This window comes from Orcinus orca, chromosome 11 (assembly GCF_937001465.1).
Source record: "Orcinus orca chromosome 11, mOrcOrc1.1, whole genome shotgun sequence".
Classification (NCBI taxonomy): domain Eukaryota; kingdom Metazoa; phylum Chordata; class Mammalia; order Artiodactyla; family Delphinidae; genus Orcinus; species Orcinus orca.
The window spans coordinates 102,672,377-102,685,095 of record NC_064569.1 but is presented as its reverse complement, the minus strand read 5'-3'; the positions used below and the strand labels follow the sequence as shown (position 1 = coordinate 102,685,095).

Here is a 12,719-nt window from a genome sequence, read left to right as displayed (position 1 = left end):
GCCCGCGTGGGGCCGTGGAGTCAGTGTCCCGCGTCCCCAGGTGAAGACGACGCGTCGTGTTTACAACTTCTGTGCCCAGGACGTGCCGTCAGCCCAGCAGTGGGTGGACCAGATCCAGAGCTGCCTGTCGGACGCCTGAGCCCGGCCCTGCTCGGCGGCTCTGTGTCCAGTCGTTACAGACCACTAGGGGTGGGCAGGGCCCCCCGGCCATGTTTACAGCCCCCGCCCTTGACAGTATTGAGGCCCCGCCCCCAAATGTGTGTACAGCGCCCCCCCCCCCCCCCCCCCCCCCCGCTCCACCCGGCCAGCTCTAACTCATTTTGGAGCCCTGGCTGAGCACCCGCCGGGAGCAGCCACGGTACAGCCCTCGCGGTGGGCCTGTAAATATCCCCCCTCCCGCCCTGTCAGCATGCTGGCCCCGGCCGGCCAGCCGCAGACAGCCTGTTCCTAGAACCAGAGTCTATAAAGAGCGCTAATGACACGCCGCACGCCTGCGTCTCCTCCGTGTCCTGGGGCCGGGGTGGGCGGCGGGGGCCAGCATCACCAGGCTTTTGCTTGGTGCCCGGCCACCCATCCCTCCAGGCCTCAGAGGCGATCCCGGGGCTGGTGTGGAAGACGCCACCTAGAGGTGTGTGTGTTGTGAAGAAGGGGGTACAGGGGAGCTGTCCGGAGTCCAGACTTGCTGGCCCCTCCCTGGTCAGATGAGAGTCAGTCAATGGGATGGGATGGGATGGACGGAGGAGTGGGACGGGGCCTGAGGAGGGGGAGACACCAAAGAGGGTGGGCTCTCTGAAGAGCAAGGGTGCTTCAGGACTTGACTTGGGGGGCTTATGTATGAGGAGGTGGGGCACAGGGACCCAACGGCCTCCATTATGGGCACTTGGCTCCAAACACCTGTCTCTCTGTCTCTCCCCTGGGGTCCTGACCATCCTCACCGCCGCCCCCTCCCCCCCCCCAGTCTTGGCTGTAACGCAGGTCACTCTCCCATTCAGACGTGAGTCCCACCCAGGTTAGGGCCTTAATAGCAACGGGTGCCAACCAGGGGCAGGGCAGGGCCGGGTGGGCAGCAGGTGGGGTGTGTGGGGCGGAATGTGGCACCGCGGAGGCTGGGAGAACATCCCAGAGTGGTCAGGGTGGCGGCCACAGCTCCTGGTCGGGGGGGGCTGGTGGTGCGGGGGGCCCGGCCGGAAACGGCACCCATCAGTGGGAGCTAAGGCGGGGCTCACCCAGGTCCTCCCTGGGCCCACGGACAGCCGTCAGGCTGACATTCCTGTTGCCCAGGAACCTGTGGGTCTGGGGTCCCTGCCCGAGACGCAACCTCCAGGCAGAGCTTGTTTCACAAAGAAAAAAGAAAGAGCTCAGTCTTTACTCAGGAGTTGACTCAAAGACGGGCCCGGGAGCAGCAGACGACCCCCGCTGCCAGCCAGGTTGGGGCTCCAGGGCCCGCAGCGTAACAATACGCGGGTCTGTCGGTGAGAATAACAACTTTTATTGGGAGTCGTGGGGTCTGGGTGCCCTGTCAGATCATCAGAACAGTAACATGAGATACCCCGCCCTCCCCGGTAGGCGCAGGGTAGCCCCCCATGCCCAGGCACTGCTGGGCCCTCTGCACCCCGTCCTGCACGCCCGTGGCCAGCTCCTGCCAGGCACCCCCCCCCCCCCACTGCCCACTGCGGACAGCCTGCCAGGCCGCGGGGGGCTTGTTTTTTTTAAGGCAGTCACGTTTGCAGGCTGGCTCAAGGCCAGCTCCCAGGGCCACCGGGCAGCTAAAACCCCGTCTGGCCAGTCCAGTTCCAGACCCACATTTGTCCCCAGAGCCTCGGAGACCCTCTCCTGCGCTAGATTAAAAAGTGCAAACACGTGGCTCTCTCCGCGTTTGTTAAAAAACGTATAAAAACAGGCTCAGAGCCTGTGGCGCAGGCAGAGCCCCGTCTGAGGCCTTATTGCTGTGTGTGGGGCTGGACCCTCAAGGCCCACCCAGAGTCAGGCAGGAGAAATGCAGGCTGGGCCGTCTGACTGGTTCCAACTGCCAGCTTTACCAATGCAGCATTTATTTTAAAATTAAATTAAGTTAAATTAAAAAAGACAAACTGCGTCACCAGGTAGTTTTCTTGGTTGGGGCGCCAAGGCTGGGCGGGCGGCAGCATCACAAGAGACCATTTAAGGCAGCTCCCGCGGGCGGAGGCCCGTCAGTCTGCCTGCAGGGGTGGGTAGGAGTCGCTCAGGGCAAGGGTCCCCACCCAGCCCCTCCCCTGGTCCGACCTGCTCACCTGTCCTTTGTCACCGTCCCCAGGGTGGCCGCGGTGGAGACAGCTGGGGCTGCAGGGGTGACGGCCACGGCCAGCACAGGAGAGACTGCCGGGGTGGCTGAGGCGGGGCCGGTGTTGCCCGGTACTGTGGTGGCCGCCACGGCAGCCTCGGGGAGGACGGCCCCGACTGGAGCAGAGGTCACTTCCACAGGCGCAAGGGAGGCCAGGTCTGGAGGCGTGCTGGTGGCGCACTCAGACCTGCGTGGCAGACAGGCTCCAGTTACTGGACCACCCCCGCTGGGGCTCCACCCTGCAAGATGGCCCAGGCCCCTCTGCCACCCCAAGTTCCAAACACGCCAGATACCGCCTGTCAGTCCACCAGAGCGTTGAGCCTCCTTCCCAGCAGCACTCATCCCGGGCATCCCGTCCCCCTCGGCCCCCTCCAGACGGCCCTCGCCACATCCCCACCCCAGTCTGGAACATGCCCCTTAGGTGCTCCCAGCAACCCTCACCGCTCTGTGGACCACACAGGCCCAAGGCCCTTCCCTGGAACACCTCTCAGGCCACGTCTGTCCACAACACTCCCGCCGCCCACACCTAGAAAGGCTGAGTGCGGGAGGCAGGCGGCCTCGGGACACCCAGCCCTGGCACTCAGGTCTGGTCTGGGGGCCCAGAGAGCAAGCCCACGGTGCCCCCACCAGCCCACACCTGCCCAGCGCCTGCTTCTGCTGTGTGACGTCTCCTCCAGCCCGGCACTGACCCTCGCGAGCCAGTGAGGGCAGAGCCTGGAGACAAGCCCCGCGTGTCCCCCCACAATGGCCAAGGCTCGCGAAGACCGCCCTGAGGACCAAAAGGCTTTGCTTTCGGAACAACAACTGCTTCTCGGAGCCGGGTGGGTTTTGGGGGAACGGGGAGTTAGGAAGAGGAAAAGGTTTTTAAAAATTTCGATGACTCTAAGCTTCAAGAAGGAATCAAACCGTTTGGGAGCCGCGTGTACACCTTTACCCCAGCGCTGAGGTTCTCCCCGGGCCCAGGCGTCAAGCTCGCCCCACCCTGCAGCGGCGGCGTGAACCGCCCCTCCCCCGACACGCACTGTGCAGCTTGACCCTGCTCCCTCCAGGCTGTGCCCACTGCCCCGAGCCCCAGTGCAGGGCGCCAGCGGGGACGGGCGCACCCTGGGGTCCTGGGAGCTAGACTGGACCCCCAGCGTCAGCAGGGACGCTCCAGGGTCACTGGGTGGGGACCTCACGGGAGCAGCACGGTCAGTCTCTGTTCCTCGTCCCCTCGTGGGGGTCTGGGCTGGCCCCCCGGCCCCCCCCCAGCCCCTTCAGGCCTTGACCCCAGCACCACCTTCTCCCTCACGTCCCACCAGCCCTCCTGCCCCGTTCCGTCTTCACCGCACGCGGTTCCTCACGCTGCCCACCCGCCCAACCAGGAGGCATGTGTCCACCAGCCGACCCCAGAGGCCCGGACCTGCCCCCTGGGCGCAGGGGTGGGGTGCACGGGCCAAGCCTGCAGGGAGGACGACCCAGGTCAGGGCCCCAAGCAAAGTCCCAAAACACCCCCGTCCTCCCGGTCCAGCGTGATGGACACGTGTGTCCGAGGCGCCCGACTGAGGTGGGCGCAAGTCTGGGACTAGGCACCCGCCCCAGAAGAGCGGCAGCTCCAGAGCCCACCCGGAACCCCAAAAGCCTGGCCATTCTCTCCGACGCGGCCTGAGGCGGGCTGGCCCCGTGCTGTCTCAACGGTCACCCCAGCTTCCACCTGGACAAAGCAGTGTCCCTCCTGTCCAAAGCTGACCTCCAAGGAGTCACGGGGCCATCAGGACAGGAGGGTCGGCCTGCCCCTGGGCCAGCGGAGTGCTGCGGACAGCCAGACCTCTGTGTGCACCCGGGGGCCCGCCACCCAGCCTGTCCTGCTCACCTGGGGACTAACACTGGCGGCGGGGGAGCCTCCCGACCGGGACCCATCCTCACAGCCTCCGAGGCCAAAGCCACCTTCTGCTTGTCCTCTCGGCTGCTGGAGGCCACCAGGGGCGCCTTCCTGGCAACACATGCGTTCCAGGCACCCAGAGTGGCCGGGCCAGCTGCAACACAGGGAGCCGGTGACACCAGGTGAGGACAGAGCGACCAGTATGGCGCACGCGGGAACTTCAGCCTGCAACTGGTGACAGACCTGTCCCCCACACCCACTGCCGTGTGCGTGTGACGTGCACACGTGCGTCTGTGAATTCACAGGAACTTCAGGAAGAACGGTCCTCCCTGCAGGGAGGGCCACCACTCAGCCTTGTGGCTGGCTTCCAAGTCCCTCCCCGTGTGGCCCTGATATCCTGGGGGGCTTCCAAGCCCATCTGACAGGGAGCTCAGGGCCAGGGCCCTGAACAGCTCCCAGGACAAGCACTGGGGTGGCGCGGCGCACACGTGTGATCCACACCTAGCAGGCGGCCAGGCCTGGGGAGACAGGCTCTGGCTGGGGTCCTGGCGACACAGACGGGTGTGGGCTGGTCGGACCTGTGCGTTGAGGCCAGCCCGAGGGCCTCGCTGGCCGTCCTGTGCCTGGAGCCGGGGTCCTGACCCCTCCACACACCCACTCCAGTCCCCGCACGTGGCGCAAACTCCAACATCACCAGGGCAATACAGCGGCCCCGAGGTCTTGGCCTCCCCCTCCCACACCCCTGCCCCTGGGGCCGCCCCTACTCACGGGTTCTCTCTGGGCCCCGGTTCAGGCCACCCTGGGCATCGCCGTGACCTCTGTCCACAGGGGAGCTGCACCTGGGCCCCGACTCAGAGCTGCAGACGAGGCCAACTCTGAGCCCACGCCCAGGAGACCCGGCCCCCAGGCAGCCGGGGCCGCCCCCCGCCCCGGCCCCGCCTCACCAGCAGAAAGGCTGGAAGTCGGCAAACTTGGCCCAGCCTCTCTCCTCCGCAGCCGAGGCGCTGGGCGCGCTGGCCGCCCACACACTGGAACCCACGTCCATCGCCACTGCCGGGGCCAGGCCTGAGGCCGTGGAATTCACTGGCTCATCAGACACCGTCCAGGGGGCACCTGCTGGGGGAGACGCGGTGTCCAGGCCCCTTGACCAGCACGTGACCGGTGGTGGAGGCCCCACAGCAATGGTGTGGGTGTGCCTTCCCCCACGGTACTGGGGGACACCCGCCTCTAGCCGTGACGGCGTGGCCAAGAGTGACCGTGACGGGGCGGGAGACCAAGGGCATATGAGCGTGTTTGAAAGTGTGTGCCGGGGGGTCAGTGGGCATCAGGCCCACAGCAGCCCAGCCACACACACACACAGGCCCACAGGCCAGGGCACCAAATCCTGTCTCCCACGTTCCCGCCCAAGCCCCTTGCCCGGCCCGCACCCTGTGGCCCCATCATCTACCTTCTGAGCCACCCTCAACACGAGGACCTTCCTCCTGGACGGCAGCCCGAGGGGCGCCCGCCCGAGCCCCGTCTGCTTCCGAGCTCTCCTCCCCACCTTGGCCTCGGTGCTCCAGGCCGTCCTTCCGGCAGCTCTCTGAAGCGTGAGGGCCCCCGAACCTGGGGGGAGACCCACGGTCAGAGCAGCCCTTCCCACCTGCCCAGGGTGCCACGGCACGGCTGAGACAGGGCTGGTGCCCGTGTGGCGCCCAGGCCCACCTGGCTCTGGTCACTCGGGCCACACAGTGTGTCTCCTCGTCCTCCCAGAGGTCGTCGTCCTCGTCAAAAGGCTGGATGTGGTCACTGCAGCAGGCCTCAAACAGAGCGGCACCGGGCTGCAGGAGAGCACACGTGGGCCACATGGCCCCCACACGCCCGGCCACCCCCAAGGGGCATCCACGGGACTCACGCCGTCCTCGTCAGCGTCGACGCTGAAGTTGATCTCCGCTATCCTGTCAAATGGGGCACTGCGAGGACAACAGGGACGCCGTCAAGTCCCCCCAAGAGGGAGAGAAGGGGGAAGCAGCCCACCGAGGGAGGCAAAGGCAGGGGCGGGGGGCCAGGGCTGCAGGCCGAGCCCGGGTGGGTGCACGGGCTCCCCTCCCACCTCTGGATGGGCGGCGAGGGGTGACTCCCACCCGGCTGCTCTGCCGCCCCAGAGGGCGTCTCCAGGCCGTTGGGTCACATGTGGCTTCCAGCTGAGCAAGTGGTGTGATGGCCCTGAAGGCCAGGCAGGGCTGAGCCACAGGTCAGGGACCTGGTCACACTGAGCAGAGCCCGGCTCCCCAAAGGCACGAGGGTGGGGCAGGTGGGCACGTCCCACTGGGCTCACTTGACGCTGTCGTCCTGCTCAGCAAACTCCTCGTCGCTGAAGCCAAACTGGTCCACGAAGGTGGCCGTCATCTGCTGGACCTGGTACTCGGAGAAAGCCTGGGCAACAGGACCGTGGCCGCTCTCAGGAACCCCCCTGGTGCTTCAGTGGCTTCTCCCAGGTCCTGCCCTCTCGGCTGGGCACCCACAGGCAGCCATGTCCAAAGAGCCTGTGACTCTGACTTTCCATTCGCCCACCACGTCCCCAAGGGTCTCATCAATGTCAAGTGGCCCTGCGGGCGCCCCCTAAGTAGAGGAGGGTGGGGCTGCACCCCCTGCAGAAGCGGGGGGACGAGCACCTCCCCGGCCCCGCCCGAGGCTCTGGTGACGCGTGCAGGACACTCGCGAGGCCTAAGCGCTGCCGAGAGCAGCTCAGGACGAGGGGCCTGGCCTCACGCACCTGCTGAAGGGACAGCTCGTTAGGGAAAACGCCCTCCATGTCCTCGTCCTCACTCGAGGGGTGAAGATGGTGCGTGCTAACCTGCAACGGCCAGGGTGGGTGGGCATGAGACAGCGTCTGGGGCCGTGCCGACCCACCCTCCCTTGCAGGGCGCGCCGGGCCTCGGGCACCAGGAGTCCCGCAAGCCCAGGTCGGGCAGGGACCAGGGTGGGGACAGCGCTCTGCCCAGAGGGCCCCCCACTCTCGGCCGGCCTGGGGCCTGCTCACCAGGTCCACCGCGTTCCTGCGGTTGGCCTCCGTCAGCGTCTCCTCCACAAAGCTCTCCCAGCGCCCGCGGCAATCCGAGGGGAGCCCTGCGGGGAAGGCTGCCCGGTGAGCCCTTGGGATGGAGCCAGCAGCTGCATCCTGGTCCCGCGAGGGCTCTCAGGCCGACCGAGGAGCCCCGGGGACACAGGAACCACGGGGCACGGGCACGTCCCTCTTGGCCTTACAGGCCCAACCCAGCAGGCCTGGGTGTGTCTGTTTTTCTGGGGAGGTCGGAGCCCAGAGACGTTCACAGTCCAGAAAGAGAGAGCTTCATGCTCGCCCCCAACCCCACACCGGGCCGTCCTGGGTGCACACGCTCGTCACAGGTGCTGACGGGCTGGGGGCCGGACTGAGAGCAGCCCGCTCGTGTCAGAGGGCCCCGCCCCCCCCCCCCCCAGCCTCCTGGCTCACAGCTGCCCTGGGACCACAGGGGGCCATGGCCAAGGTCACCATGGGGGCAACTAGGCGAGGGCACGGGGGCGGGGGGCCATGGAGGCCACGCCCACTGCACGACCAACTGGACGTCTGCGGGGCAGCTTCCCCAGCCCAGGACAGGGACAAACCCAGCACCTCCCCTGCCTGCCCCGGACTCAGGGCACCACGGCCCCCAGAAGGGATGGGGATCACCCCGCCCCGACAGCACACATGGCGCTCCAGGGGCCCCCCAGACGGTGCTCACTCCCGCTCGCTGTTCACTGAGCACACGCGTCCCCCTGCCCCCTGGCCAGCCCTGTCCTCAGGCCCCCACACAGCACGGGGGACAAACTGTCTTGGCTGTGAAACCAGCACGAGCCCCCAAGTGCCCTCAGGGTCCCAGCCCCTGTGGCCGTCACTGTCCATCACCCTCAGGCCGCCCCGAGCGCACGCCCCTGCGTCACCCTGTCAGCCCTGTCACCATGTGCTGCTCAGGCTGGCCCGGCGTCCTCCTCCCCAAGAGGCCACACAGGCCCTTCTAAGCTGCCCGCCTTCTCCCATCTGAACCAAGATCCCTCGGGCTCTCCCCAGCTCAGGCCAGAAAGCCCAGTGCCTGGGAGCTACAGACTGGGCGCCCAGAACGTGCGAGGGCTGGCAAGGGCATGGGCGGCGGCCCCCCGCTCGGGGCCCCGGATCGCGACGAGGAGGCCCGTGGGGTATGAGGGAGAGCAAGCCTGGCCAGGATGGCCTCTGCTCAGGCCCTGCGGCCGCTCCCCAGATGAGCCACGAGCTCAGAGAAGAGCCGGACGGCGGAGCAGGAGAGCAGGCGTTTGGGCCGGCGCGGGCGGCCCAGGGCACAGAGGAGGCTGCCGCCCAGGCCCAGGCGCAGCTGACAGGACAGCCCCCGTGGCAAAGGGGGGGCCAAGTGTGTGGCACCAGTGCTGGTCCGGTCCGCCGATGGGCCAAGGGCAGGGGCGGGGCACCTCGGGCAGCGACACCTGGGCCTGGAGGCGCTCACCTCGGAGGACCTCGCTGACCTGGGTCTGCACGGGGCCCCCCTCCAGGCTCTGCACCACTGCGTTGGCGATCCGGGTGAGATGGCCCATGTTCCCGCGCCTCATGCCACCCGCTGCCCTGAAAGAGAGGGTGGCGTCAGGCCTGCCGCTGGCCCTCCTCCACGGTGCCTCCAGCCGGCCCGGCCTCGGCTCTGCGGCCTCCTCCCCGCGGGCCCACTGCCCCGCGAAGCCGTCTCGTGGCCTCGCCTGCAGGCTGCTTACTTTTGGAGCACCTGCTCCGTACCCGCGTCGCTCCACTCCCTGCCTACAAGTGAGGCGGGCATTTGCCGCTCCCACTCTGCGCAGACCACCAGACCCGCGCCCGGCTGGGGCTGTGAGTGTTGACCAAGCGCGTCCCGAGCCCCCAGAGAAGACCGAGGGTGGACCCAGGACCCGGGAGTAGGCAGAGCAGTAGGGGCAGCGGGCTGGCTCCCGTCCACCTGCGCGTCCTGCACGGCCACAAACACGTGGCTCTCCCCCCACTTCTCATCTCTCCCACACAGGACCCAACAGAGCAGCAAGTCTTCAGATCCCTGATGCAGCAGGAAGGGTGTCAGTTGTGAGACTCTGGTGCGTCCGTTACAGAAACACAGCCCTTGGGTCCCAGAGTGGACAGCGCTTGCTTTCAACAGTATTCTCTCTCTTCAGAGCCTGACGACAACCAGAGAGGAAGCGAAGGTGGTCCCCAATCGGTGGGCCCACCCGGCAGAGGAAGGGGGTCAGGAGAGACTGGGCAGGCAGAACTGGCCCAGACGCGAAGCCGGGCTGAGGGTGGAGGCCTGTGAGCGGCTGTCCAGGTCGCGGGAGAACCGCGCTGAGGCCGCGGCCTGCAGGCATCCAGGCTCACACGCCCGTCCACGGCTTACTATGGCCCAAGGACCCCTCGGTGACAGCAGTGAGCCCTCCCCTCACACAGGCACACACCTGTGCACCAACACACAAAACACATACAGGAGCAGACTCAGCACAGGCCTCCCTGGGCACTACGCACGCCGGGCCCAGCGGAAGGCGGGGCGGCCCCACCTCGCTTCTTGCTACTTGGGAGCGGACGCAGATTTGTGGGCTCAGTAACAGCAGGACAGAAGGGATGAACTAGGTGCGGTCGCAGAGCTCTCCCCACCTGCCCAGAGCAGCCCCTGGCGGGGCAGAGTAGGAGCACAGGGGGCACAGGGCTGCCCACTGGACCCGACCCTGCAGTCACACCAGGGACCTGGGCAGTCAAGACTTTCAAGCAGGAAGTGACACCACCTGCTGGTTTCAGCAAGATCCCAGCTTATCAGCAACGAGAGAGCAGATGGGGCAAGAGGGAAGCAGAAAGGGGCCCGGATGCTCTTTCAAGGGTCTGAGGCTTCAGTAAGAGAAGTGGCTGGAGGCTGGGATGGGGACGTGGGAGGATTCGGGACACAGTGCAGGCACAGGACTGGGGTCTCTGCTGATGGACGGGCAAGGGAGGAAGAGGGTGAGGGGCCCATGGAGCCAGGGGCCGGGCTGTGCAGGCCGCGTTACCCTGCCCCGCGCCCTGGCCCCACCAGCAGCACTGCAGCTGCTCCCACAGCGGTGGGACCCTTCCTTGAAAACAAACCCTCCATGGCAGCCCTGGAGCCCCACGCAGAGCCCTAGTGGTCCTTACTGTGTGTGGTCATTGGCTTCCCAGGCCTCCAGGATCCTCTGGACCAGGCAACACTTCTGGAACAGCTGGCAGACAGGTGGCACGGGTCAGGGCCAGCAGGGCTGCACGCTCCCCTCCACCCAGCCCTGGACTGAGTGGGCTTAGCAGGCAGCAGGCGCACACGTCAGCCCCAAGTTCACTGTGGGCGGTGAAAGCATCACAGCCCAGCCCTGCAGTCCCCGTCCGACGCCCAGGTAGGCTCTGCTCAGGCTCGTCCACGTGGCGACGGGGGTCGAATCAGGACACTCTCGTCCCCTCAGCCTCCCGGCGGTCGTGTCCTCCCCCTCGGGCCACTCTCCTGCCTTCTCCATCCAGGAGGAAGAGGCCGGTGGCCCCAGGGCTCACTTGCTTCCAGGCCCTCACACAGGCAGCTTCCCGTATCTGGAATGTTTGCTCCGGGCCCCAAATCGCACGCCCACCCCGCGTGTGGCCTCACTATCTGGGTGAGGTCCCTTGCTGGCCTGCATGGCCGCTGCACACACCCACCCCCTGTGGCTCTCATCACTGAAAGCGCCCACTCCTGGCTATTTACCCCCTTGGCTGTGTTCCGGCTCAGGCCTGCAGGTGCAGCCCTTCTCGACCCTCTCCCAGGTCTCTGGTCAGGGGCCCCGTTGCCAAGCCCCTCCTGTCTGAGCCTTGCAGCCACCCGGGGGTGGGGGGCAGAGCCGACCCCCAGGGCCCCGCACGCAGAGGTGGGCTCCTCGGCTTGGGGATCGCCTGTGCCACATGCTCCACCCACGTGCTGCTTCCTCCTTCCTTCCTTAGCGAACACCCACTAAGGCCGACTCCCTGCAGCCCCGCGCGCGGCCGCTCAGGATGCTCTTGCTTGCGGCCCCGGGAAGGGCGGCCCCAGCGGGTCTCCACACAGTGTGCTCGGGTGAGCGGGAAAGCGTCAGGGAAGAGGCGGGCCGTGCAGAGCAGCCACGCTTTCCAGAGGCTCCAAATCCCAGAAAGTCTTCTTGTGAGAACTGGATATGCTCCCCCTCCCCGGCACCTCCCCGGCACGGCATTCACACCATGACGGGGCTGCTTGCCCTCAGGGCCTGGAGGAGCCGACCCGGGGGCAGCAACGGGGCTGCTTCTACACCCCTCCGGGGCCCTCCACTCCACCGGCTCTGGGGCCCTGGCAAACATGGACACCTTCTTTGGGATTTCCCGTCTCACGGGTGAAAGGAGAGCAGCTCACCCCGTGTCACGGGAGGATTAGAGGAGAAAGCACACGAGGGCCCAAAGCAACGTTAATGTCCACATGGTCTGGGTGGGGTTCAGCACACGCAGCAATACACAGGATGCACAGGACACGCAGTGACACACAGGACATGCAGGACACAGCTACACGCATGACGCTGCCTGGACCTACGTGGGTCACCATTGTGCTCTCAGGGCGGCTGGCGGCAGGCTGGGGGGTCTCTGGGTCCCCGCTGGAAGGCAGAGGCTCCACCGCGCCCTCAGGTCCGCTGGCCACGGCCCTGTCCTCCCGGGCAGAGTGGGACAGGATGGCGGCTATGCACAGCTCCACTTGGAAGTGCAGGAAGTTATTCCAGGCGTACTTAACAAACAGGTCCTGGGGAGACAGAGGGTGAGGGAAGCCCCGTGTCCTGCAGGCTGAACGTGAGGGGCCCTGCTGCCCTGCCCACCTCCCCGTGCTGTGTCCTGACGTCCGGGCGGCCACGGGCCTTCCATCTCCATCCAGCTCCGTAACCTCTGCTCGTGTGACCGCTTCCTGTGGTTTCCTCATCCTCTGTGCTAGGTTAGAAGCTGCACCCGCAGACCCTCAACCTCCCTCCTCCTCCAGTGCATCCTGACAAGGCTGTAGGCCTCCCTGTAAAATCCACCGCAGCTACACTCTACACATTTTGCTATGCAGTATTTTTATCGTCTTTCCTTTATGATTTTATCTTTGACCCACAAGTTACTGGGAGTTCAATTCTCCAACCCCTGGGGATCCTATCCAGGAGGGCCATGAAATCAGGAGGTGCACACATGGACACTCCCCAAGGGAGCCCCAAGGGGCCCAAACAGAAGCTCCCAGGCAGACGCCCCCGAGGAGGCTGAATGGGCAGCTGCAGCCCCTCTGCCATGGCCTTTTCCAGACCTGCCCCTGAGGCAAGCAGAGCGGCACCAGCAGGGAGGCGGGACAGGCACACCTGCCACGTCCACATGGCCACCTCACACCCAGCAGGGTCCACAGCTGCCTGCATCCCACACCCTCTGCTGCCTACACGGAAGGAAGCGGGCTGCGCAGGATGGGGAGATGGGGCTGGGGAAAGGGGTGTAGGCTCCAGCCCAGGATATAAGTCTGGACCCTTCTTTCCCACCAGGGAGTGGGGAGCTGGATA

At 66.4% G+C, this 12,719-nt stretch overlaps 2 protein-coding genes across 17 annotated transcripts in view; one reads left to right on the top strand and one right to left on the bottom strand.

The window, feature by feature from the left end:
* The window catches only part of SBF1 (SET binding factor 1), a 28,257-nt gene extending 28,008 nt beyond the window's left edge, over window positions 1-249 (top strand). For all 4 annotated transcript variants that reach the window (XM_012536643.3, XM_004279614.4, XM_033405394.2 and 1 more), the window contains one exon: window positions 41-249. In XM_012536643.3, coding sequence (XP_012392097.1) covers window positions 41-139 — 99 coding nt within the window. In that variant the 3' untranslated portion in view covers window positions 140-249. The remainder of the gene's footprint in view (window positions 1-40) is intronic.
* Window positions 250-2,013: 1,764 nt separating this feature from the next.
* The window catches only part of PPP6R2 (protein phosphatase 6 regulatory subunit 2), an 84,072-nt gene continuing 73,366 nt past the window's right edge, over window positions 2,014-12,719 (bottom strand). For 9 of the 13 annotated variants that reach the window (XM_033405396.2, XM_033405395.2, XM_033405400.2 and 6 more), the window contains 14 exons: window positions 11,741-11,944; window positions 10,342-10,406; window positions 8,675-8,790; window positions 7,204-7,289; window positions 6,937-7,017; window positions 6,499-6,596; window positions 6,076-6,133; window positions 5,886-6,001; window positions 5,629-5,786; window positions 5,126-5,297; window positions 4,950-5,038; window positions 4,173-4,335; window positions 2,271-2,507; window positions 2,014-2,198 (listed from right to left, as the gene is read on the bottom strand). In XM_033405396.2, coding sequence (XP_033261287.1) covers window positions 2,147-2,198; window positions 2,271-2,507; window positions 4,173-4,335; window positions 4,950-5,038; window positions 5,126-5,297; window positions 5,629-5,786; window positions 5,886-6,001; window positions 6,076-6,133; window positions 6,499-6,596; window positions 6,937-7,017; window positions 7,204-7,289; window positions 8,675-8,790; window positions 10,342-10,406; window positions 11,741-11,944 — 1,695 coding nt within the window. In that variant the 3' untranslated portion in view covers window positions 2,014-2,146. Of the gene's footprint in view, window positions 2,199-2,270; window positions 2,508-4,172; window positions 4,336-4,949; window positions 5,039-5,125; window positions 5,298-5,628; window positions 5,787-5,885; window positions 6,002-6,075; window positions 6,134-6,498; window positions 6,597-6,936; window positions 7,018-7,203; window positions 7,290-8,674; window positions 8,791-10,341; window positions 10,407-11,740; window positions 11,945-12,719 lie in introns of those variants that run through there. The other 4 variants (XM_033405402.2, XM_049694917.1, XM_033405404.2 and 1 more) reach the window with 3 other exon arrangements.